This window comes from Ailuropoda melanoleuca, chromosome 6, assembly GCF_002007445.2.
Source record: "Ailuropoda melanoleuca isolate Jingjing chromosome 6, ASM200744v2, whole genome shotgun sequence".
NCBI classification, from domain to species: domain Eukaryota; kingdom Metazoa; phylum Chordata; class Mammalia; order Carnivora; family Ursidae; genus Ailuropoda; species Ailuropoda melanoleuca.
In genome coordinates, this window is record NC_048223.1 from 127,679,661 (window position 1) to 127,707,099 (window position 27,439).

The window sequence follows — 27,439 nt, forward strand, 5'->3', positions numbered from 1 at the left end:
TTTTCTGTACAAAGGTCTTACATGTATCTTCTTGGATTTATGACTAGTTACATATGTTTAAATATCTGAGCTATTATAAATGGCACATTTTCTCCTTTTTTATTATTATGTTCAATTAGCCAATATATAGTACATTTTTTAATCAACAACGTTTGTTGGAATGCAATACTGAACGTGTCCTGGCTTGTAGTTTATAAGAAATTTTAAATTGTAGGACATGTCATGTTTCCTTAGGTCATTTTTAAAAACAACTTATTTTGTTTAACTAATTGTACTGACTGGGATCTGCTGTAGAAGGTTAAATAGAAGTAATGAGAGTAGACATCCTTCCCTTGTTTCCAATTTTAGGGAAAAATTTTTCAGTCTTTCTGTCCTGATCAGTGTGGCTGGATGTTTCTTTTATTCATCTTGCTCAAGATCCAACTTCTGGTATCATTCTTTTTCTCTCTTGTTCTCCTGTTTTCCATTGCATCAGTGCATTCCATGCTACCAATACACAGACATAATTTTATTGGAGTGTTTTGATGACTTGGAAGGCATTTATAAAGTTCTGTTGGATTCTTCTCTTGATGTTTTGCTTTTAACATGTCATTACACTGCAAATTAATCACTTCCAATTAAAGATTAAGTGAAAGCTCCTCAATCGTACATCTAAAAGGATTTCAAAATACGGAAACTTCCTTTGTACTTGCCTTGGGATCCAACAAAAGCTGCTGGAATAGTGGTTTGTGCTCAGAAAACCTATCCACTGTAGATTCATGTGGGAATGTAGGTCTTGGACAGTGTAAAGCAGTTTGACATTTCTTATGATTCAAACAAGGTTACTTGTCATCAAAGCAACTTTACTGGAGCATAAGCATGTAAGTGTCATTTTGCCTTGAATTCCTTAAAAAACTACCAAATCTGCAGCAAAAGCTGATTTCCAAAGCCATTTAGTGTTTAATGATAGTGGTTAAAGGCAGCTCTTTGACTCAGAAAATTTTCAACCCTGACCTGTAAAAATTGTAATAAAACTCTGTCACTGCTGCTAAACCATTCAAGTGTTCTGTGGTAGGTAAGTCAGGATATCCAGTTTTCATTTCTCACAGACTTTCACAGAACCGGTGAAACTGCATGATGGTTAAGTCCAGGACAGATTGAAAGATCGTCTACGAAGTGCCTATTGATAGATAATAGACTGAATGACCGTAGAATTTAACTGTCTTGTGTTTAACAAGCTGTTAATTTGTCCAGGTCAGCCTTTGTCTGCTTCACACGTGTTTACCACCACCCCTTGTCACATCATCACACGCTCCACCTCAGGGTGTGCTGAATTAGTGTTTCCTCAAATTCTTTGAAAGTAGTCTTGCTGCAGCCATAGTTTTCCAACCCTTAATCTAGCTTTTGACGTAAAGTACAAAGAGAACAGAAAAACCCAAACCAAGTAAAAGAAAGGCCAATAAAGATGATAAAACTCTCACCAGACTGATAAGAGACAGAACTATAGATGTACCCATACTAGTTTTAAAGGGGAACCAGTACGTATCTTACAGATATTAAAAGAATAATAAGGAAATCCTATAAACAGTTTCATATCAGTAAATGTGATAACGTAGATGAAAGGGAAAAATTCATATTTACATCTAATTTACATATAACGTGTGTACTATGTATTATAAATGCATGTTTGATAGCTCTGAAGAATAACCAAGTACCTTGAGTGCTAGGTGGTTACATGACACTACATGTCAGTACTCACTGAACTGTATACCTAGAAAGAGTGAATTCTATATGTAAATTTTACCACAGTACACCTGACTTTACTGTTTGCAGCCCAGTATTCACTTTGATTTACACGCAGATTTAGCATTTTTGCTCTTCATTCTGTATCTCCAGTCTCCTTGCTATTGATAACTTTCCTTCTGCCGAATAATACCTTTTCAGTAATGATGTGCTAATACTGTCTCAGAGTGGCACTTGAGAGCCCATTCTTTAATTGACAGTAATTTTGTGAACTGGTTATCCTACTCCATATTAAAAATTAAACTATATAAATTTATAGTTAAATACATTACAGTGAGAGGTATGGTAAACTCATCCCTTCCAGTTACACTAATCTGTTATCTGTGCCTTTGAGGTCATGTTTATGGCGGTGTGCTCCTGAGGATCTCTTCTCAGCCGTGGGGTCAATGCTATCACATTGGTAGATTGAAATCAGCCCTAGTGCAGGTATATACGGAAATCAGCAAATGCTGCAAATTGGAGCTTACTCGCCAAATATACCCCACAGCTGGCCATCTGTGTTTGTGTGTGAATTTTCAGTGTAGCGCAGCCATGCCCATTTGCGTTGCCTATGGCTACTTTGACATTTGAACAGCAGACCCCATTGGTTGTGACTAGACTAGACAGCAGACCCCATTGGTTGTGACTAGACTAGACAAAGTTTAGAATACTTTCTGAACCTTTAAGAAAATGTTTGCAAACCATTGCTCTAGATTTATGAACGTAACAGAAAATATGTTAATAATGACATTAGCTTTGAGTGTCATGTGTGTAAACATTACATTTTGAATAGTGCCAAACTAATTAATATTTAAGCTATAACCTGATTCAGCAGAGAAATTGCTCAACTCTAACTGGCAAGTGTGGGAGGTTCTGACCTACGTCCCCAGTGCTTCACTTGGCCCTTGTTAACCTAGCCACAGCCGCGTGGGAGCTGCACATCCATCAGCTCCAACCACAGGTTGGCTGTGGGCACAAGAGTTAAACAAATACTAATGAAAGCTTCTGGGAGAATCAGTGGCTATATAAAATTTACATGAAAGACTATTATATGTTACATATACAATATATTATATGTAAATATATTGTATGTTATATGTAAACTATGTGCTATATATCCTTTATATCAGTACACTTTATATCTTAAACTTGCCTGCGTGAATGGATACTTATTTTGGGGTGCCAATGACATGTTCGTCAGCACACGTGGTCTTTATCTACCTCCATATGGGATCACTGGTAAGGAATGCTCAGATTTTTGTTCCTTTTTCTGAAAATAGCTTAATTTTTATCTTTGAATGATTCTTGTCCTTGGGTTAGAATTTCAGGTTGACATTTATTGTTCAGAGTCTAGTGGTACCTTTCCTTTTTTCTTAGGCGTCCATCACTCCTTGTGAGAAGTCAGCTGTAAATACAATTGCTGGGTCTCTGAAGTGATAGCTCTTCTCTGACTTCACCTCTGAAGGGATGTGGACATCTTTTATTTGTCTTGCTTTGAATCCTAGGGCTTCCTGGATCTGTGGTTTCATGTCTTTCAGCAGGTTTTGTGTGGGCTCACCTCTCTGTCCAATGGCTGCCTTATACATGCTGTCTCATGTGCTTCTGGAACCCCACTCACACACCTGTCAGACTTCCCTGTATCTGTTCTTCCTCTTGTTCTTCATTATTTTGCATTATTTTATCTGTGCGATTCATTCTGTTCATTTCTTCTAACAGTTCACTAATTTCTCTACTGTGCCAAATTTGGTTTTAAATCCATTCATAGTATACATTATTTCCAACATTTTTCAATTCTAGGATTTTCACTTTTTTATAAGGTTGGCAATTCTTCCACAATTTTTGTAATCTTGACTTTTATCCTGCTTGAATGAACCACAGTATTTTCAGTTTGTGTCTGATATTCCTACCTCCCTGTGATCTGCTCACTTGTTTTTGCTGGGTTTTGTTCATCTTGTCTGTGTGTCCACTCATTTCTTTATTCTGTATGACAGTACTGCACTTGAACAGTTGTGTGTCGACGTGGCGTGGTACCTAGCATCGCACATTCTTCCTGCAGCAGGGCTTGGGTTTCCATGTGACTGGAGCACAGCTGCACTTCCTCTGAGGTTTGGTTTAGTGGCCACTCACACTCAGTCTGATAGGGTGGCCATTCAGGTTCCTCCCCAACATGAGGAGATGCCAGGGCCCCACCAGTTTCCCTTGTTCCCATCCCATGGTTGGGCAGAACCCATCCCAGCCACCTGTCACGGATGCTCTGCCTCTGGGAAAACACAGCCCTGGACTGCTGCTGTCCCTGCACCATGTCCTACAGTTGTCACTGCATGACCCACCTGTTTCTCAAGACTGACCTTAAATCACCCATCCTGATTTTTAAAATAATGCATTCGGCCGCACCCCCCCCATTCCATGGGTAGTCTGCATTTCTCGGCCACAGGCAGACTTTCATATGGACACACACACACACACACACACTCACTCACTTTAAGCTCTCCATGTATGTTAAGGTGTCATCTTTATGATGCCTGCCACCTTCCTGCTGAGCCCCGATGACAGGTGGTGTTGAATCATGCCCAGGTGTGTAGGCTGACGTCCACCCTCTGCCTTGTTCTTCGTGCTGTGTCTTGTTTGGGGAGGCATGTGCTGTCCAAGGGCCAGCCCTCTGGCCCCATCCAGAATTGACGTGATGCCAGTACATAAGGTTACAAGTTCTCTAGGCCTGGACATATTAGCTAAAGAAATTTCCAGCTGGCGTTTTCAGATTAGTGGGAAGTGAATGGTTAATGAGATGCATGAGTTTTTTGAGATGCCGATTCTAACCGTATCAAAACGTGTTTGTGTGGTATTTAATGTGTGTTTAAATGCGTTTACTAAATATGATTTATATTGAAATCTAAATGGAAGTTTGTAAAGAAATAGCCCTATCTTTTTACCAAACCTAATCCTTTATATATAGTTATTTTGCTGAGTATTTTAAAGTATTGATTTAAAGCAGCAGTGTGGTTGCTTCTGTCTGGGTTTGAGAGATTTACTAAACTTTAAATGCTTGAGACTCATACATACAGCAATTATTTTGGCTATTGTAGAAGGACAGAACTCTGACTTCCCTGATTTAGTGGTCTCCAGTACCCATGGAGTGTCTTGGCTATCATTTATTAAACTAGGTGCAAGAATGGAGAATTCGTTCATGTCCTAAGATGTTCATTCCTGTGAGTTTGAGAACCAGAGTTACCCAATCTGGTGACCACTCAGGGCTTGGGGCGCCTGGGCTTTTCTATTCCAATTCTAAGGTTAGTAGTTCCTTAGAACACCTGTAAACACCACACCGGGTATGATGGTGAACCTTTATTGGACTGTGACGTTTCAGGAGCACACCAGAGGCGGCTTCCTTGAGAAGCAACATTAAATAAGATCTGAGCAATGAGAAGGGAATACAAGAGCATTCTGGTCAGAACTGTGTGTGAAGTCCCTGAGTACTTGGAAAAACCCAGAAGGGGACCTGTGTGCTCTGCACAAAGTAGCTGGACAGGAACCAAGACGAGGACCAAGCCACAGCAAGGGGCCAGCTCGGCCTGAGCTCTGGGAGAGCATCAGGAAGCCACTTGGAGGGAACAGGCACGGTCACCATGATAGTTTTTTTAGCTGTCTCTGGCTGTAGTGAGAACACGCTGGATTTGGAGATGCTGGGGGATGCAGGCTAGCCAACTACTAGCATGTCGTCCTCGTCGAGGCAAGAGAAGAGAGGAGTGTGGACTCCTAGACCATGATTGGAGTGAGGTCTTGAGATGGACAGGTTGGAGAGAGGGTTGGAAATGGAGCAGGAGGCCCAGCCGTGAGGGACGATGATGTCAGCATTTGGCAGCCTCTTCCTGAGGTCCAGGGAAGCTGCACGGGCACACAGGTTGATCTGGTGGAGAAATACAGGACAGAGGGTGGAGGTGTGGATTGAGAAGAATCCACCTTGTAGCTGGTGACATGAGCCATGGATGCAGATGACCACCTAGGACACAAACCCAGAGGGAGGAGATAGGTGGGTCTGCGTGAGGAGAAGGGAAACTCTGGCCGCTGCCAGGAGACTCAGTGCAATGAGAAAATGGACCTGCCAGAGCCCGTTTCCCAGGGTCAGTGACCCCACCCCCCTCACAGTGGAACCTGCGGGTCCTCTTCCCTTGAATTACAGCTTCGAGTCTGCACCTTATTGCATGCCAGGATTCAAGGGGTGGGAGCCAGCATGCCGTAGCCCCTGCAAGGTGAGGGCCAGGTATCACTGTTGTCCACGTGGCACGGAACTTGGCACATGGGAGGGAGGGAGCCCCGTTGACATGGCAGACGCACATTCCCCTCCACCCCCTTGTGGATGGATCTCCTTCCCTGCAGCCCCAGACTCAGGCAGTCAGGTGAACCCGCCGTCCTTTGGGTGAGAACCGCCGCAAGCTGTGGGCCCAAAGGCAGCCGCCTGCTGGTGCGTAGCAGCCCAGTTCTGGCATGCACATCCCTGACTTTCTCTTACCCATCTGCTTTTCACACCATTGCTTCCTGGGCAGTGGGAGGCTGCTCCTTCTGGGCGCACATGACTGTGTTCTGATCACGTGTAGCTGGCCGGCCGGCCGTGCTCGGCCCTGGTGCCTGGTCATCAGCCCCAAGCTTGGGACATCAACACAGAGGTGCCTTGTGGAGACGGTTGCTGGGACCTTAGGACCAGCATGGAGGATTCCCCAGTTCAGACACCGCTTCCCCCCAGCAGTTCCGTCCACGCGGCTGGAGTCCAGAAAAGGACACGTCTGAGGGTCCGGCCACATCGGCCTGCTCTTCGCTTTGAGTCTGCAGCTGGAGTTATGTTCTATGTAATAGAAAATAAGCATTTGATAATTATAATCACTTTAAATTGATAAATTCCTTTAAATAAAATAAATCATTAAGAATGGCTTTCTGCAGTAGTAGTACATGGGGAAATGAAATTTTCTATCTCATTGGGAATTTCTTGGTAAATATGCAGGCAGATTGCGTACGTTAAGATTATGGGGTAAAATGAGCTCCTGTAACTCACAGTTCAAGCACAGAGGATGCGTTCGGGATGGGGTGGGCAGAGTAACAGACACTGGGCGCCAAGACTGTGTTTTTGTTTTGGGAAAAAAGTTGAAGCAGTTACTGTTTGGAGCACTTACAGTCATTACTATAGTAAGTCTCCCATCCCACTGACGCATGAGTGGACACAGTAAGGCCTCTCCCGTCATTATTGGTGGGTTAGTGGTTTGCTGGATCTGCGGCCTTGGGTGGAATGTGGGAACATCCCTACCGGGTGGGGGGTGGGGGGACGACCAACCTTTGTGCTAGTTTCCTGAGAGATGATTTATGAAATACACGTATTTTTAAAAAATATTTATTGTACGTATTTTCATTTTCAGCTTTACGGTATTCACTTTGTGTTTTCTTACCTTATATCTTAAAATTATCTTCTGTTGATAATTTGACTTACTGTATGTGACACTTTTCTTCCTGGCATGACCCTGAGTTGGCCTCTGCTAATACAAGTCAAGATTTCCTGGTTTCCAAGGTCACCTTCAATCCGTGAATCGCTGACTTTTCTATTAATCTCTAAACTGTAGAGAATAGCCTGTTTTAGGTTTTTGCAGACAGACTTCATCCCTTTATTTTCCAAAAGGGAAGCCACTGCAGCAAGCTCCCCCTGCTCCCTGAGCAGTACCCAGGTCTGGCGGTGAGCAAGAGAAAATCCTATGTAGGCTGAAATCAGGGACCTCTCTTGCCACCCAATCAGCCCGTAAGTCACAGCTCTCCTCCCCGTACCCCACCTGACGGCCAGTCCTAACAGAATGCCTGTCTCTTGGTCCCTCTCTGACACCATTCAATGGCCTTCTCTTGCTTCTTGTGGCCTGGGAACGCCCTGCTGCAGCCCGCTGAGCGCGGGTCTGCGGGGACACCCTGCTGGCCTCACTCCCTCCCTGGGCAGCGCCCGGCAGGGGAGGAGCGGGCCGTCTGGCCACACTCGGGGGCCACTGAGCATCTGGCCGGGTGTGGGATGCTGGCGTCCTGGGCACCTTGATCACCACCACCCACAGCCTCCCCCGCACCAGCAGCAGGAGCCCTTCTGCTCACGGATGAGGCTGCAGTAGGCGTAAGAGGTGCAGCGATAAATTCAGATTCTGGTGTCTGCAGGTCATTATTGGAATTATAGCAACTGGCTGTGAGGTCATAAAGTTCCCTTGACAGGTTGTGAATACCAAACCCCCGTAACTACAGAGGCGGCCCACGTCCTCCTTCATTATTGTCAAGAAACACTCGTCTCAGGAAGGCCACCGTACAATTAAAAGGGGGAAGCTAGGAGAAGCTGAGTGGCTAGCTTCCATGTGGAGAGCCTCGACTTCTCCTTCTGAGTTGTGGAGAGAAGGGCCGGGTCACTCTTTTGGAGATGTGGCGTAACCTAGAAGTGCATCAAAGCTCAGCACGGCCAGTGGCCCGGCCTTCCCTTCGCAGAACCTCGGCCGCCTGCTGCCCATGGAGGCTCCCGGGCTCCAGGCTGGTGCTGCCCGGCCCTGCCGGCCTTTCTGAGCGGGAGCAGACTCGGGAGCTGGCACCCACGTGAGAACCAGCTGCTGGCACTGGGTTGGTTGGGCCTCACAGCCGTGTGGGCCTGGAGGCGAGCTCAGGTCCCCTCCTGTTAGGTCAGGCACAAGGCAGAGGCTCTGAACCTTGTTCCAAGCACACATCTCCCCTGGAAAACTCTGCCTTCCACTTGGCACACCAGGAGGCGAACTAGGTGTTTATCTTGAACCTTAAACTGCACGTAAAATGCAGTCAGTCCCTTGGCGCTTGGGACAGTGGCCACTTCATGACGCTTTAGTGACACCTATGGGGTAGCACACATCCGCTAGGCCGATCAGTCACTGTGTGTGCGCATTCCGTGTAGACCCGCGTCACGCACAGATCCAGCCATAACTGGCCTACGTTGAAACCACCTTAAAAAGAAGCATAACATTTGTAATATAAAGGAGACGTTATTCATAAGATCATATGATTTTAAGCTCTCACAAGTCAGTGGCTCAGATTAATGTGTGGAAAACTTGGATTAAATTTTGTGCTATCACATATCTGTTCCCCAGATGTTGCGAACTTCCGTGTACCTTGAAGATTCTACAGAAAAATTCGGGAAACTATGGTTTGGACCAAGTTGGAGGGGCCCCTACTGCAATACTTTTCAGATTTGGGTGTGTGGCCTGAGACCCACCTCGGAAGAGGGGGTGTGTCCCCACGTTTCACCAGCAAATGTTTTTCTTCTCCAACACGTGAGAACCTCCTGGGTGATTTGGGGGACCCACAGAGTTTGAGAAATGCTGCTTATTTCAGTGAAAAAGTGTGTAAGTAAGAAAGAAAATGGGATATTTATAAAATGTTTAAGAGCACGGCCCAGTGAATGTTGACCGTCGTGAATGAGGTGAGAGGCTGTGCTTCTGGAAGGTAAACTTGATACTGCCCCAGTGTCTTCCTGTTGGTGCCCCGGTCAGGAAACAAATCCACCCCCTTCCCAGACCTCATCCTTTCATGAGGGATTTTATGTTTTTGGCTGTCACGCGTGGAAGACCTCGTCGTCTCCTTTAACCTGATGCCATTGAGACAAAAAATCGGTCCAAGAACACAAGCCTGACATCTTCCTTGGAGAGTTACAGTCAGAGCATCGTGTGTACCAGACAACGTGCCGTGTTTATAGTTACAAAAAGAACTCCAATGGACTTCATGGGAATACAAGTATCTCAAAATTACAAATAATTTTCCCAAAATTACTGTAACTCAACAGATCGTCCCACGTCCATGATACCATTCTGACCCCATAGTTTCTGCGGAGAGGCTAGAAACGGTCTNGTGCAGGCTCCCGGGCTCCAGGCTGGTGCTGCCCGGCCCTGCCGGCCTTTCTGAGCGGGAGCAGACTCAGGAGCTGGCACCCACGTGAGAACCAGCTGCTGGCACTGGGTTGGTTGGGCCTCACAGCCGTGTGGGCCTGGAGGCCAGCTCAGGTCCCCTCCCGTTAGGTCAGGCACAAGGCAGAGGCTCTGAACCTTGTTCCAAGCACACATCTCCCCTGGAAAACTCTGCCTTCCACTTGGCACACCAGGAGGCGAACTAGGTGTTTATCTTGAACCTTAAACTGCACGTAAAATGCAGTCAGTCCCTTGGCGCTTGGGACAGTGGCCACTTCATGACGCTTTAGTGACACCTATGGGGTAGCACACATCCGCTAGGCCGATCAGTCACTGTGTGTGCGCATTCCGTGTAGACCCGCGTCACGCACAGATCCAGCCATAACTGGCCTACGTTGAAACCACCTTAAAAAGAAGCATAACATTTGTAATATAAAGGAGACGTTATTCATAAGATCATATGATTTTAAGCTCTCACAAGTCAGTGGCTCAGATTAATGCGTAGAAAACTTGGATTAAATTTTGTGCTATCACATATCTGTTCCCCAGATGTTGCGAACTTCCGTGTACCTTGAAGATTCTACAGAAAAATTCGGGAAACTATGGTTTGGACCAAGTTGGAGGGGCCCCTACTGCAATACTTTTCAGATTTGGGTGTGTGGCCTGAGACCCACCTCGGAAGAGGGGGTGTGTCCCCACGTTTCACCAGCAAATGTTTTTCTTCTCCAACACGTGAGAACCTCCTGGGTGATTTGGGGGACCCACAGAGTTTGAGAAATGCTGCTTATTTCAGTGAAAAAGTGTGTAAGTAAGAAAGAAAATGGGATATTTATAAAATGTTTAAGAGCACGGCCCAGTGAATGTTGACCGTCGTGAATGAGGTGAGAGGCTGTGCTTCTGGAAGGTAAACTTGATACTGCCCCAGTGTCTTCCTGTTGGTGCCCCGGTCAGGAAACAAATCCACCCCCTTCCCAGACCTCATCCTTTCATGAGGGATTTTATGTTTTTGGCTGTCACGCGTGGAAGACCTCCAGTCGTCCTCCTTTAACCTGATGCCATTGAGACAAAAAATCGGTCCAAGAACACAAGCCTGACATCTTCCTTGGAGAGTTACAGTCAGAGCATCGTGTGTACCAGACAACATGCCGTGTTTATAGTTACAAAAAGAACTCCAATGGACTTCATGGGAATACAAGTATCTCAAAATTACAAATAATTTTCCCAAAATTACTGTAACTCAACAGATCGTCCCACGTCCATGATACCATTCTGACCCCATAGTTTCTGCGGAGAGGCTAGAAACGGTCTGATTTGGAGGGAAGGCAGGCAGAAGCTGCTCTGACGCCCTGGCCAGTTCAGTAGCAAACGAGCACAGCCTTCCATAGACCTTGTACATTTTTCTCATTCATGTCCTATCGATTTGTGACAGCGATTACATGCTATTGTAGTACCAGGAAGAGGGTTTTTTAACTGACTGTATGACTAGTAGACTTTCTGGAAATTTTCATTAAAGTCAGTGAATTTTACAAGCTGGGGAAAGCCAAGGCAAACGAGTTGGAACCGACTGGTGTGGAGGCCGGCCTGAGTTTAGATTGTGTTTCTCAGGCATTGTTCGGGGATCCAGTAGCAGACCGCGGTCTGTTGTAATTACCCCACCCTCCAGGGCTGCAGAACTCTGATGAAAAGAGAGCCCTCCTTCTCCTCAGGCATCCATATCTGGGGACACCGAGGCACCAAGAGGAAGGAGGATAGATCTGTGTCTCAGGAAGTGCTCCTTCCTAACAGAGGGCTTCACCCATCCTGGCTACCTCCTCCAGGTATGTCTGGAGGTCTGCCTGTCCTGGCCCTCAGGGGTAGGGCAGGGATGCCTGTGCCCTGGCCTTCTGGTCCTCTGGGGCCTGGTGACCCTTTAGGCCTTCCAAAGTGACCGCTTATTTATTCCCAAAATTACTGTAACTCAACTGATCGTCCCACGTCCATGATACCATTCTGACCCCATAGTTCCTGCAGAGAGGCTTACAGTCACATCCCCCCCGCCATGCCCTGGGACTGGACAACAAGGCTCTCCTTTCCCTTTTCGGGGCGCCTGTTAACCCTGGGATGCCGGGATGTTTCCTGTCAAAGTTAGAAATAACATCTCCTTCAGAAGCTGGGGTAAGGCTCTGGCTTTTCTGTGATGTGCAGACTTTCACCTTTTAGGTTTGGCTTCTTCTCCATACCACACAGGTGACTGGCATCTTCTGCTCAGGGCCTGCCATGACCGGGAAGATCTACTCGTTGTGGTGGTTTTGACTGTTGAATTTTTCTTGAATTTTTAGTTGTTTTTTTTGTTGTTTGCTTCCAACACCTCCACGGGTAGCCCCCAACTCGGCATGGTTTGGGGCCTTTTGCCCACAGGCTCCCAGGTGCCTGTCCTACAGCCTGTCCCAGACAGCACATCCCCGCCCCCTTCCAGGAACGTGGTATGTGCTCTTCTCTGGATCTGACACTGTCCTGGCTTCTCTACCTGGCACTCTCTATCCCTCAAGAAAATCCTCACACTTGCCTTTCTGTGGCCTGGCGCCCTTCCCACACTGACACCCGTCTTTCCCCATCTGCTGCCACTATGAGACACAAGCTGGGGACGCATCACACGTGCTTCCCAAGGGACTGTGTCAGTAAATCACTGGTTACCAAGTGAGGGTGGCAATGCTGCTGAGTGTGTGAGCTTCCTCCTGCACTTCCACTGAAGATGCCTCCCCCGCCCAGTGCTTCCTGCACCCGCACCCTGATGTCTGGACCATTACCTGACACCAGGCCTCCATCTGTGTCTGTCCCCCTCCTGTCTAGATGGCACCTTGAAGTTGGCCTTCTTATCAGGTTGGCCTCCAGTATTTATAATATGTACCAGTATTTATTTCACACATTTACCCAACCAAGGCATTTTACATTTGAGCTTGTGATGTGAATTATATTTTAAATCACATTATGATGTGTGGAGCATTTCGTTCTTGGTGTGCATCAAAAACATGCAGTGTCTCCCATCTTCCAAAGATGAAGCCTACTGTAGGGATACCCAAGGTTGTCTAAAGGCATCTGCTGAAAGGCTGCAGAGCTGGCCGTTCAACTCCAAGAGATGCTACCCATCTTGAAAATTGGTCCAAGATAAGAAAATTCCAGAAGGATCAATACTACATATTCCTTTCTAAAATTCTCCTAAACTTCTGCTCTGCAGAAGACCCTCTAAAAAGAGCATGGTAGGTGAGACCAGGACCCAAGATTTACAGATCCTATACCTGACAAAAAGCTTGTGTCCCTAACATGTAAAGTCCTCTCTGAATTCAACAATAAGAAAATAACATTCCAGTTGGAAAATGGGCAAACGAATTGCACAGACTCTCTACCAAAGAGGCTATAAGTTTAGCAATAGGCACAAGAAAAGATGCTCTTCATGAGCCAATGGGGAAATGCAAGACGAGGTCACGGTCAGACACCACTGCACACCCACCAGCCGCTCTGGGGAGCAGGATGGTGGCTTCTTACGAAGTCAACCCACAGCTTCCTTGAAACCCAGCAGGCACACCTCTGGTCGCACACCCTACAGAAATGGAAATTCATGTCCACACAAAAGCTGCACCCAAATGTTCAGAGTAGCTGTACTTACAATGACCCTGAGATTGGGAACAACTCAAATGTGTTTCCCAAAGTGAGTGGATAACTGGCCCGTTCGCGGTGAGTGCTTACCAACAGAAAGCAGTGAACTGTGGATGCGTGACACAACTTGCATGTGCCTAACGGGCATTGTGCTGAGTGGAGAGAGCCGCCCCTAGGTGGTGTGGTGCTCCTGACGTGGCAGACATATAATGGCGAGGAGCAGGTCAGGGACTGGGCAGGGGCATGGGGGGACTCTAGCGGGCTGTCCATGTGGGACAGAACAAGGCTGTGTCCTGCTTGGGGTGATGGGTATATGAATCTAAGGTAATAAAACTGCATTTTAAAAATGCAAAAACGTTTTAAAATGTCATTAAAAATTTAAAAATGTTTAAGTCTACATAGAGCCTTGTGACATCCAAATAAGATCTGTGGTTTAGTAACTAGCACCGTACCGGTGTCAGCTTACTGGTCTTGCAAACGCTCCGTGATTCCTGAAAGGTTATCACCGGAGAAGGCAGAGTGAAAGGTACATGGAAACTCCGTCCACTGTGTTTGCAATGTCTTGTGAATCTTAAATTTTTTCAACAGTTTTTAAAAAATCTGTTCCTACTACATGCCAGTTTTAAAAATTAAAAAAAAAAAAAAGAAAGCGGGAGAGAGTGGGCGTGTTGCTGGCTTTGCTGCTGTGAATCCCAGGAAACCAACTTCATGTGTGAATGTAGGGGCGGGGGCCAGACCCACTCTTGGAAGGAAAGTCGGTCCCAAAGCTAAAAGATAACTTTTCCCCCAAAGATTCAGGGAAGAAAGGAAACCCTTCAGCTAGGAAAAAAAAAAAAATGTGTGCTGAGCTTGATACTGCTCATTGCTTATTCTTTGATTAGCCTCATTACCTTGTGTTTTAATGACTTAAAAAACATCCAGAACAGCCAAAGAGAGACTGTCCAAGTGAGCATTAGACTTCCACAAACGACAATGTTCAACGCTGTGTGAGTATGAAATATGGAAAACTTCTTCGTGACACTGATCACATTTGAAACTTCATACTTTCTTAATTCAGTGTGTTATTGACAGTAATATATTTTAACTCAAGAATGTGTTCGTTCAGTGCATATTGACTTGGCTTGTGAGAACGTCCGCCGTACACGCTGACATTGGATTTCCTGTCATGGTGACTTAGACGTGAGGACGGCAGTGAGTGATTCCTGCCAGTCAAGGAACTTTCACTGGAGCCCCACTTGAATGGTAATAATCTGCTCCTGTAATTGCTGTGGAAAAGGAGAACCCTCTAGAGATTTTACATCTAATCATTTATTTATAAATCTGTAGATGGCAGTCTGCAGAATACGCATCGGGGGTCAACTTTGTGCTCAAAACAGTTGCCTCATGTTTACATTTCACAGTGTATTTTTTTAACAGTATCTCCAGCCCCCGTGATCACAAAAGGACCCTGGCTTGCTAGTAGCTGCTCGTCGCCTCATCCCACGGCCCAGCCACTTCATTACAGATGCCTGTGCAGAGGCCGGTCCCCTCTGTATTAGCTGAAATATGCATGTTTTTCCATCTCATTAATTCAGTCTACATACAATTAATTTTTGCCTATTAATAAACCCCTTGGTGTTAGTGACAGCTATCTAAACCACTTCACCTAGTGTGGAAGAGAAAAGTGTACTTGCAAATTTCCACCCCTCGTCTGCATTTTTATTGTTGTATTTGTGGGTTGGAGGGTGTCGGTGCATAAATCAAGCATCGCAAGGAAATGTAAACTGTTGAGAACCTGACCTTAGATCAGCTGATGTGGAAGTTTGAGATATTAATTAACTCCACTTGTGTTTGGGGTAGATGGAGATACAGAGATGCTGTCCTTGCTCGTTGGGGTCTCTGGCCACAGGGAACTTTATCAGAGCCTAGATAAGTCAACTTTCTATCTTTTTATAAATCTAAATATTGAGCTCATATGGACACCACTCAAAGGACATCTTTTCTGTGTTTTCAAATCTCATAATTTCTCTTAAAAAAAAAAACCCTCTAAATAGAGGTAATTGTGCATATGACAATTCCTCCTGCTTATAATATTCAAAGGGGAGAGGGAAATACCAAAAATGAGAAAAGAGCTTTGAAATCGAAAGGAGTCACCACCTCCTTTGAGACATGGGAAAGTAGGAAGTTCCCCCGAGATCTTGGTTTTGCTGTGCTCTTATCTACCTTTGTGAGGGGACAGCTCTTTGCCACAAATGAGTTTTTTTCATTGGTCAGCTGGGTTGGAAGCAGGTGGTTGATTGGAAGATAGATAAACAGTTTGCTGAATTTTAAATACGCCACATAAATCTAACAATTGTAATGATTAACAAGAATATTCTAGCAAGAATATTCAGGAGGGATGGATAATGGCTTGAATGAGACTCTCCGTTTGGGTGCTGATCACAGAAACCAGATCTCGGCGGCATCAGCCAGAGCTGGCTGCCCAGCCACGAGCAGCCTTACCAGTTCCCCGGAGCCCAAGTGAGCTCTTGGAAGGGTGAGCTCTGTCCTCCCAGTCCTTATTTAACACCTTATCCTGCCTTCCCACACCCTTAGGATGAAGATGAGACCTGCCCCAAAGCCTGCCAGCCCCCGTCTCCCTCCTACTTGCACCCCATTTCCCTGTGTGGTCTCCTTCCCGGAGGGCCCTTTCTCCACTCAGTAGGTTGTGCTTTCCACAGCTACATGGTGTGAAACGAGTTCAGTGGCTTGTGCAGTGAGCGAATGGATCGAGTACAGTTGAGCCTTGAACAATCTGGGTTAGGGGCACTGACCCTCCCCCCACACACACAGTTGAAAATTCACATACAACTTTTTACTCGCCTCCAAACTTAATAGCCTGCTGTTAGCTAGAAGCCTCACGAGTAACAAACAGTCTGTTCACTTGTATTTTGTATGTTACATGTGTTCTAGGCGGTACTCTTACAATAGAGTCAGCTAGAGAAAACGCTGTTAAGAAAGTCATAGGAAAATACATTTACAGGACTGTAACGCATCAGTCTGCAAACAAGCGAACCCGCACGGCTCCGCCACATCGGTCAGGGGTCAGCTGTCTTTGCAGAACAGTGGATTTCACGTCCCTGACTATGCTTTGAGCTCATCCAGAGAAAGTTGTGTCAATAATAACTAATCATTTGACGAAGTCTAATGAAGAAAGCATTAATTGGCTTCTGAGATAAGCAAGTCGACCTCTCAGACCGTGAAGTACCTGCCAGTTTTGTGGTGATCACGTGCGTGCACAGGTCTGACTCGGCTCCGGTTTCCAGCTAATTGAGGGCGTGTTTCTGTTCTCTTCGCACTACCGTATGTGATTATCCCCCAGTGCTGAGGATCGGCCAGTGAACCTTTTCCTCCCCTTGCCCTTGGTTACTCTTAAGTTTAAGACCATGCACCATGGCAGCTTCTCCCACCATCCAGCATCCAGTTCGTGTCACTTTTTAACGTCAATTATAAACAGAATTGCTCCTCTGGCTTCAGAAGTTTAACCTTCTTCTGACAAAGTTGGTGGTTCTTCAGACTTAATGTCCAAAGCAATAGAACCAGGCAGGCTCTGGGAAGCCCTGGTGTCTGGTGGGTAAGTGAACACAAGCACATTCTTCCAGAAGTGGATGTTCTTTACGCTTCTGTTAGAGTCAGAAGAAAGAAAACCAGGATCTTTAAATCCCCGTCCAAGGTGCCATTAAGATGGACCTGGAGGATAATTCTACATGAATAAGAAGACAGGAAGCCTCATCTTTGTTATTGAGGGCCTGCCTGTCCTGAGTGATGTTTTCTCTTTGCCTGGCATACACGGCCTACCACAAGTGAGGACAAGTGCAGGGCACCAAGGAGGAGCACTGAGTGAGAAGAGAGAAAGCGCTTATGTCCTGGCCTCCAAGCTGATGGTGGCACCTTCTGGACCACGGATGCGGGCAGAGCCAAGGGGTTCTCTCTCAGGACCTTCCCGCGGAGACCCCGAGTGTCAGTTGTCCTGAGGCTACAGCCTCCTGTCCTTGCCTGGCACAGCTGGTGGGGGACGTGGTGGGCTGTATTCTATTCATCCTTCCACCCCCTTAGCAACTTCTAGTGTGTCGTAAATGGTAGATAGTCAGCAAGTGTACATGCACCAGAGAGGAATGGCGCCATGCCCGTTCAGTTCAGTGAATGGGAAACTTGTATGCGCTTCTGTCCCTGGAAGAGAGACAACTGTACTGAGTGTCACTTAACGAACATCTCGTTTCCTGGAAGCTTGGGAATGCAGTGGTTCAGTATTACATAGTTTTGGGGGGTGGGTATTTTTAGGAAGAAACATCTGTTTCTTTTTGAGCCTTCATTTCTTAAAATGTTCAGCAGAGTCACACATTTCTTGTAAGTGTATTTTATTTCACTTTTTTTCCATAAAATACTTAATTGAAGATGGCAAGAGGGGTGATTTGCAATTTTTCCGAGCTGAGGAGTTCAGCTGCAGACCCAACTGCTGCCAGAGTTTCTGGTTTGGAATTCCTGGAAATGGGGGTTAGTTTGTTTAATCACATACATAATAATTAGCAGGAAGATGTTCAGTCTTCAGAAGCTAGGAGTGAGAGTAGCATGGGTACCAAAAAGGGGACAGTAGCTTGGGACTTGTGAATATTTGTTTTCAAGTCTGACTTCTGTTTAATATTTTAAAGCGTTTTAAGGAAGGAAGCATGGTGGAGCAGATCTGTCGGCTAATACAAGCATACACCCCTTTTCTGTACTCTTTTTAGTCTATTTTCCCGGGTAGTTACGCCAGCTCTTTGAAGACATTGTACACCAGGCAGAGGGCCATTTCTGCTGGATGAGTTGAGATACTTGGCTGAGCTCTTGGTCACACTCTGATCAGTGGGCTGAGAGCTTACAAGTTTGCTCTCTGTTGCTTCGTGCTGTGTGACTTCAGACGCTCAGCCCCAGGGATTTCTGCTGGGCCAGCAAAGCCGAGGAGAGGAGATGATGGGCTCTGGTAAATCTGAAACTGCATAGTGTCTGACGCAATTGGTCATATGGTATATAAGTGGAGAAATACCAAGTCTCTATGATAAAATAGCAGACTCATCCAGATAGGTCTTAAGTCCACGCAAGTCTGTTGAATCTTGCGCTCTGGGTGGAATTAAAGCTGAAAATTGTGGAATCTTCTTCTGCGGATCTGGTTCAGAAAACTATTTCTTGGGGCGCCTGGGTGGCACAGCGGTTAAGCGTCTGCCTTCGGCTCAGGGCATGATCCCGGCGTTGTGGGATCGAGCCCCACATCAGGCTCTTCTGCTATGAGCCTGCTTCTTCCTCTCCCACTCCCCCTGCTTGTGTTCCCTCTCTCGCTGGCTGTCTCTATCTCTGTCGAATAAATAAATAAAATCTTTAAAAAAAAAAAAAACTATTTCTTAGATGTTTCAGGTTTTGATCAAAACAGAGACACGTAATTGAAGCAGCTTGTACCCGTGGAAGTTTGTCCTGTGTTTGCATGTGGCTGGACCCGTTAAGTCCATTATTAAGCCTTTTAGAGAATGTATGAAGAAGTTGATGGAAAGCAAAATCTTAGCAGGAGTACAGTGAGGCAAAAGAATACATCAAATTATTTATGTATATTCCTAAAGTAACCCTTAAATCATTTCTGAGTGTGTTCAGTAATACCTCCTGGCCTCACTTTCTATCATCGTGAATTTTCACTTAACAGTTCACCAACCATCATGAGCCCTTCACAAAAGGCAGTAAGGTGTCCATTGCCATGAATGACAGAGATGCCTGAACACGTGGGTCATGCTGGTAGAAGCCGTCAGGCGCTGAGTCTGGGGGGGTGGAGGGTAAGATCACTCAGTGGCACTTGGGGTGGTCTGACGTGGGGTCTAGATAAGCCTGTGACTGCAGGAGAGCTGGAGCAGCACCAGCCAGTGGGGCCCATTCCCTGGGCTGAGGTCAGACCGGGAAAGGGGCAGGTCCCAGGGTGGGAAGGCACAGCGCAGGACAGCAAAGGGCTGTGGCCAGTTTGACGGGAGCTCGGGATCCCTCATGAGTGAGCCTGAGTCCAGGCCTGGCAGAGGGTGGGGGGGTCTGACTAACACCAGATGCAGAATTTGGATTTGATCCTGTGTGCATGATGAGGAATCGGGAAAGTCGTGCGAGCAGGATGGTGACTGCGACCAGGCCGTGTTTTCAGAAGACTTGCCTGGTTCCGGCAGGTTCTCTGGGTGGAAGCAGAGTGGGGCCAGGACAGTTCCGAGGTTCTGGTGGTTGTGTAGGATGCGGGTGGGAACTGTGCGGGGGTAACAAAAGGGAAGAGAGGTGTGAGACATCACAAAGCCAAACCCAGCCATATTTCCAGGGGTTTTCATACGTGGGTGAGAATTTTAGTGCCATCATTAATAGCAGTAGGGAAGCCGGAGGTGTTATTGCCTTCGGGAGAAAGCTGTGGTGACGTGGCATATTGAATTGGAGGCGATGACCAGCGCCCAGGTGGCCATTCAGAGCAGGCAGCTGGCTAGGTGGAGCCCAGGGGCAGTGGACCCTGTTTGTCACTTGCGTTCCCCTGCCCAGTAACACCTGGCGCTGAGTCCACACAGAACCTCGGCCAGTAGTCGGGGGGGGGGGTTGCACAGAGAGAATCAAGAGGAGGACTCCATGCAGGATCTGGTGCGGAGGTCAGCGGAGATGGGCAGCTGGGGCAGCTTTCTGAAAGAAACCAGAATGCGGACTCTCACCTGCTCGCGCCTAGCGTGATGCCCAGTGCACGGGGGTCCTGCACCCACACCAGCCCTGTGGTTCGTGTCCTTTAGTTATCCCAGGGGCCCGCTGATGGGGGTTGGCATGGTTGGATGTGCACTTGGAGGAGGGGCGCTTCAACTCAGGCTTACGTTCGGGTTTAGAAAAGCACTTGGATCTGGGGACATTACATGTGGGAGGACTGGAGCGGAGTGACAAGGAACCATCTGGAGAAAACCTGTGCAGGACCAGATATTAAACACCTCGCAGGCCCTATCACCTCTGCCACCACTCCTCAGCTCTGCTGTTGTGCACACAAACACGTGGGCATGGTCGGGCTCCAGTAAAACTTGGTTTACAAAAACAGCTGCCGGGCCAGGTTTGGACCATGGAGATACTGAAAATCCTGTGTGCGGACAAAAGTAGCATTGAGCGATGCTTTAAGTGCTGGGCAATTGTTGGCAAGGAGGTGTTGTAGGTAGCAGCTGTGGTACTGACCCAGCAAGAGCCGGGGGCCTGAGCTAAGGGGCTGCAGTGGAAGCAAGAAGAAACTCACAGTTCCCTTCTATGCATGAAATTGGCCCAGAAGGACACACTGTATAAATGCAGGCGGTCTCTCCTGGGGAAGCTTCGGGGACCCTGGATTCCTTTGTTGTGCCCATCCACCGTTCCCAGCGTGGGCAGTGATGGGCACTGCGATCAATTACCTGGAGCGAACGCGCGCTCTGCAAAGCCGGGCAGTGCCGAGGCAAGTAGCATCCAGGCGTCTGTACACAAAAATGGATAGATATTCACAATCAATACACCAATGAAAAACCAAGTTGCCTGTAGGATTCTAGTTTCTGGTAGATTATTTTTGTACCCGGCCTGTCATGTGGTCTCCTGAGCATTGACAAACCTGAGACAGTAAGAAAGCCAGAACAGATGTGATTGTTTCTAGCATTATAGCATTTTTTCTTTTTAGGTGAGAATAAGGCTGCTGGTTCTTCCCATTTTTATGTAGTCGTACTACAGTTTCCCGTTACTTGTATCCTAAGCAGCTGCAGAACCTTGATCCGTAAGCCTTGCGTGAAGAGGGGATACAACTTGTTACAAGCAGTAATCTCAATCCATTTGTTCCACTTTTATCAACACTAAATAATACCTTTTAAGCATCCTATTGGGATTAGTGTAGGGATGCCAGATAGAATACAGGATGCCCAGTTAAATTTATGTTTCTGATAAACAGTGAATCATTTTTTAGTACAAATATTATACAGAAAAATTTTGATTTGAAATTCAAATTTAGCTAGATGACCTGTATTTTTCATTTTTTTAACTTGAGTGCAGTTGACACACAACGTTGCGTTAGTTTCAGGTGTACGACATGGTGATTCAGCATCTCTGTACGTTGTGCTTGCTCACAAGTGTAGCTGCCATCTGTCACTACACAACACTGTTACACTACTCTGCAGTACAGAAACTCTGTTCTCTGTGCTACACCTTTTATTCCCATGACTTATTCACTCCATAACTGGAAGTCTGTACCTTCTCTTCACCCATTTTGCCCAACCCCCCACCCATCTGGCAACCATCAGTTTATTCTCTGTATTTATAGGTCTGATTCTGCTTTCTGTTTATTCATTTGTTTCGTTTTTTTTTTTTAGACTCCCACTTGTAAGTGAAATCATACATTATTTGTCTTTCTCAGTGTGGCTTATTTCACATAATACTCTCTAGGTCTATCCATGTTGACACAAATAGCAAATCGCCTTTTTTATGGCTAATATTCTTTGTATATATCTACCACCTCCTCTTTATCCATTCATCTATGGTTGGATATTTAGGTGGCTTCCCTATCTTGGCTATTGTAAATAATGTTTCAATATGGGGGTGGTGTGTTTATCTTTTCAGATTACTGTTTCTCTTTTTGGGGGGGGTAAATACCCAGTAGTGGAATTACTGGATCATATGATATTTCTGTTTTTAATTTTTGAGGGACCTCCACACTGTTTTCCACAGTGGCTGCACCAACTTGCATTCCCACCAACAGTGCACAGGGTTCCTTTTTCTCCACATCCTCGCCAACAATTGTTGCTTATTGTGTTTTTGATTCTAGCCATTCTGACAGCTTTAAGGTGATGTCTCATTGTGGTTTTGATTTGCATTTCCCTGATGATGAGTGGTGTTGAGCATCTTTTCATGTGCCTGTTGGCCACCTGGATGTCCTCTTTGGAAGAATGTCCATTCGTGTCTTCTGCCCATTTTTAATCAGATTATTTTAGGGTTGGGTTGTATTAGTCCTTTGTGTATTTTGAATATTAACCCCTTATTGGATATGTCATTTGCAAATATCTTTTCCCATTCAGTAGGTCACCTTTTTGTTTTGTTGATGGTTTTCTTCAATGTGTGAAAGCTTTTTATTTTGATGTAGTGCCAATAATTTATTTTTGCTTTTATTTCCCTTGACTTAGAAGACATATGTAGAAAAATGTTGCTACAGCCGACATCAGAGAAATTACTGCCTGTGCTCTCTTCTAGGATTTTAATGATTTCAGATCTCACATTTAGGTCTTTACTCCATTTTGAGTTTATTTTTGTGTATGATGCCAGGTAGTGGTCCAGTTTCATTCCTTTGCATGTTTCTGTCCAGTTTTCCCAACACCATTTGTTGAAGAAACTTTTTCCCATTGCATATTCTTGCCTCTGTTGTCATAGGTTAATTTACTATGTAATTGTGGTTTTATTTCTGGGTTTTCTATTTTGTTCCAGTGAGCTGTGTGTCAGTTTTTGTGTCAGTACATAGTGTTTTGATGACTACAACTTTGTAGTATATATTGTAATCTGGGGTTGTGATACCTCCAGCTTTGTTGTTTTCTTCTCAAGATTGCTTTGGCTATTTGGGGCATTTTGTGGTTCCAAATAATTTTAGGATTCTAGTTCTGTGAAAAATGCTGTTGATATTTTGATAGGGATTGCTTCAAATCTGTAGATTGCTTTGGATAGTATGGACATTTTGGCAATATTCTTCCATTCCATGAGCATAAAATATATTTCTATTTGTTTGTGTCCTCTTCAGTTTCCTTCATCACCATTTTATAGTTTTCAGAGTACAGGTCTTTCACCCCCTTGCTTAAATTTATTCCCAGGTATTTCATTATTTTTGATGCAGTTGTAGATGGAATTGCTTTCTTAATTTCTCTTTCTGCTACTTTGTCATTAGTGTATAAAAACACTGCCAATTTCTATTAATTTTGTATCCTGCAATTTTACTGAATTCATTTATTCTAATAGTTTTTTGGTGAAGTCTTATGGTTCTCTATGTATAGTATCATGTCATCTGCAAATAGTGGCAGTTTAACTTCTTCCTTACCAACATGGATGCCTCTTATTTTTCTTGTCTGATTGCTGTGGCTAGGACTTCCACTATTTTGTTGAATAAAAGTGGTGAGAGTGGACATCCTTGTCTTGTTCCTGATCTTAGAGGAAAAGCTCTCAGTTTTTAACCACTGAATATGATCTTAGCTATGGGTTTGTCATAGGTGGCTTTTATTATGTTGAGATAGGTTCCCTCTAAATCTCGTTTGTTGAGAGTTTTTTTCTCCATCTACTGAGATGATTTTTATCCTTCTTTTTGTAGATGTGGTTATATCATGTTAGTTGATTTGCAAATATTGAGCCGTTCTAGCATCCCTGGAATAAATCCCACTTGATCACGGTGAATCAGCTGTTTAATGTATTGTTGAATGTGACCTTCTAATATTTTGTTGAGTTGAGTTTTTCATCTGTTCATCTGGGATATTTGCCTATAGTTCTCTTTTTTTTGTGGCATCCTTATCTGGTTTTGGTATCGTGATAAGAACTGGCCTCATAGAATGTGCTTGGAAGCTTTCCTTTTCTCTATTTTCTCTATTTTGGAATAGTTTGAGGAGAGTAGGTATTGACTCTTCTTTACGTATTTGGTAAAAATTAATCTGTGAATCCATCTGGTTGGACTTTTTTTGGGGGGGGTAGTTTTTAAAATAACAATTGAATTTCATTAGTAATAATTGGTCTATTCAAATTTTTTATTACTGATTTAGTTTTGAAAGATTATATGTTTCTGGGAGTTTATCCATTTTTTTTCTAGGTTGTCCAGTTTGCTGGCATACAACTTTTCATAGTATTCTGTTATAATCCTTTGTATCTCTGTGATGTCAGTTCTCTTTCATTTCTGATTTTTTAAATTTGAGTCCTTTCCTTTTTTGATGAGTCTAAGGATTTATCAATTTTGTTTATCTTTTCATAGAACCATTTCTTGGTTTCATTTTCTTTCCATTTTTTAGTCTCTGTCATTTATTTCTGCTCTGATCTTTATTGTTTCCTTCCTTCTACTCACCTTAGGCTTTGTTCCTTTTTTTTTAGTCCCTTTAGTTTTAAGGTTAGGTTGTTTGAGCTTTTTGGGGGGTAGGTCTGTATCACTGTGTATTTCCCTCTTCAGCCTCCTTTTGCTATGGCCCAAAGATTTTGGACAATTGTGTTTTCATTTTCATTTGTTTCTGTGGATTTGTTTTCTCCTTTGATTTCGTTATTGACCCATTGGTTGTTTAGCAGCATGTTGTTTAGTATCCATGTGTTTGTGTTTTTTCCAGTTTTTTTCTTGTGATTGATGTCCAGTTTCATACCATTTTGGTTAGAAAAGATACATGGTATGATTTCAGTCTTGAATTTATTGAGGCTTATTTTGTGGCCTAACGTGTGATCTGTTCTGGAGAATATTCCATGTGCACTTGAAAATAATTTTTTAGTTGGAATATTCTGTATATATCTGTTATGTGCATCTGGTCTAATGTGTCGTTTAAAGACGCTGCCTCTTTATTGACTTTGATGATCTAGCTATTGATAGAAGTGGGGGTGTTAGAGTCCCCTCTTATTGTATGATCATCAGTTTCTTCCTCTGTCAGTTTATTTGCTTTATGTATTTAAGTGCTCCAATGTTGGATGCATAGATATTTAAAATTGTTATATCTGCTTGTTTGATCCCATTATTATTATATAACGCCTTTCTTTGTCTCATTACCATCTTTGTTTTAAAACAAGTCTATTTTGTCTGATATCAGTATTGCTACCCTGACTTTTTTTTCCACTTCTGTTTGTATGGTAAATGTTTTCCGTCCCTTCACATTCAGTCTGTATGTATCTTTAGGTCTGAGGTTAGTCTCTTATAGGCAGCATATAGATGGGTCTTGTTTTTTTATCTACACTCCCCCCACCCCATGTCTTTTAATTGGAACATTTAGGCCATTTACATTTAAAGTAATTATTGATAGATATGTACTTGTTGCCATTTTGTTAATTGTTTTCTGGTTGTTTTTGTAGTTCTCTGTTCCTTTTTTCTCTTGATCTCTTTCTTTGTGATTGATAAGTTTCTGTCATGTTTGGCTTTCTTTCTCTTTACTTTGTGCATCTGTTATAGGTTTTGGATTTGCCATTATCGTAAGGTTCATATATAGCATCCTAAGTATATAGAAGTCTATATTCAGTTGATGGTCTTTTAATGAACACAGTCTTAATGAGGGAGTTTGCATTTCCAAGGATCTGTGAGTTCTGTGAGATTTTAAAATTTATGTTTGCATTGCAATTAAAATCTTTAAGAGTAAATAACTCATTATTTAGAAAGGTAAAATGCTTCTTACAATTGGGTGTCACAATTGGAAGGTTTTTCATACAAGTTCAAGTTACTGTTTTTCAAACTAGAGTTTTGAAAAGAAAAGGATCCCAAAATTCTAGGGCCTGAGACTCCAGTCTAAGCCAAGGACTTAAATTCAGAATGGAGCAAACTTGAGGCCTCTGTCAGCATGCTGTTGCAGGTACAGAGAGGGACATCTGTACTGAGAAATAAGGCCTAGTTCAAGGAGGAGGGAGCTAGAGATTTGGGACCAGAGAAGAGGAGAGAGACTCCAGAGCATTAACAGTTGCTCTGTATTTGTGGTTGGCAGAATGAGGCAGCCCAGAGCCCCATGTCTGACCATGGGGATTGGGTGACCCTGCATGGGGGGCAGCAGAGAGAGAACATGCTCTCTCTTCAAGCTCCCAACAGGTAGATTTTCAGTGAGGTCTTCTGTCTCTTTACCCCCCTCTGCTCTTCTCAAGCTCTCGGGGTAGAGGTGTGTAGGGGTCAAATCTGACGTGCTACCTCCTGGCTCCAGGGTTTACGCGCAGGGCCTCTTCCCTTGTCCTGGCTGTCAGAACACCTGCAAATACATGCTGCTTTGTTTTTCCTGGAAAACCCTGTGACACCCCCTTCTCTCTTCCCCTGGGAGGGCTGGGAACCGGGTCCAGGCATGGAGCTTACGGTCCACAGACCCGCCTGCCTGCAAATGTGACAGCCTCCCAGAGGGCTGTATTGATTTTTTAAGAGGAAGAAAAAGGCATATAAAATTGGACTTTCCAACCTTCTCTGAGTAGAAATTGGTGCTTCCAAAGGGAATTTTAATTGGCTGGCTTTGCAGCTAAAATGTTTTCTACTCCTTTCTTTCTCTTCTTCACCCTGCCTCTGTTCATCCTTTTAAACTTCCCCCCACCCTTTTTACTTTTACTTCCTGCTCTTGAGCGTAATTGGGTCCTTTACTGGTGGACTTGGGATTGGAAGACCTCGGGGTGTGTTGCTAAGTTTGAGCCCCCTGGAAGGAAGGCAGAGGGTGCTGGGAGAGCAGCCAGCTCCCAGAAGTAAGGGGGGTGGGAAATGGCATCTGGGCTTGCTGTTCAGAGTGAATCACGCTTCAAATTGAAAATGTCGATTTCCAGTGCCAGTGACAGTACTTGTTGAAGAAGTACAAATGTTTGCTGCTTCTCGTAATCTACTTCTTGCGAATATTAGTACTCTGGAAAAAAGATTTATTTTAATAATGTGAGTTTTGGGGTTTTTTTTCTGTAGTTAACATTGTTTTATTACCCTATATCCTTGCCAGAAAGCGCATTTTAAGAGTTTCAATTCAAAATTAAATATGACCTCAGTGTTTTAAAATACAATTACATTAACTGTCCGTTTAATAGTTGCTTAAGATTTTTTTGGCCACTAATGTATAGTCAATATACTTGTCTGATATTAAATAGAGGGTTTTCAGCCATGCTCACCAGCTAACGTGTTCCAGCTGCAACAATAAATAGCAAAGGCTTTCTGAGAAAGTGAGCTGCAGAAGGCTGTTCCCAGATGAAACTAGTGTTCTCTTATGTCATCGGCTATGCTTTTCTTTAAAAACTCCACTGTGTTTGATAATAGGGAACGACCTATTATTTATTTAGAACTGTACAAACCAATTTACAAGACAGGTAATTTAGTGGCAGGATTATTTATTAACGAGCCCAGTACACAAGTTAATGGGACCAAACCCTGCGGAGGTCAGCCCTTTTGGAAAGAAGACAAGTAGTGTCTTCAGAACATTCAGTTA

The 27,439-nt window shown here is 44.5% G+C and overlaps 1 protein-coding gene across 4 annotated transcripts in view; it reads left to right on the plus strand.

Moving 5' to 3' along the window:
• MGMT (O-6-methylguanine-DNA methyltransferase) overlaps positions 1–27,439 on the plus strand; it is a 291,274-nt gene that overhangs the window by 205,560 nt on the left and 58,275 nt on the right. For 3 of the 4 annotated variants that reach the window (XM_034663435.1, XM_034663436.1, XM_034663434.1), the window contains one exon: positions 15,162–15,230. The exons of the other annotated variant lie outside the window; for it this stretch is intronic. In XM_034663435.1, coding sequence (XP_034519326.1) covers positions 15,162–15,230 — 69 coding nt within the window. The remainder of the gene's footprint in view (positions 1–15,161; positions 15,231–27,439) is intronic. 4 annotated transcript variants of the gene reach the window in all.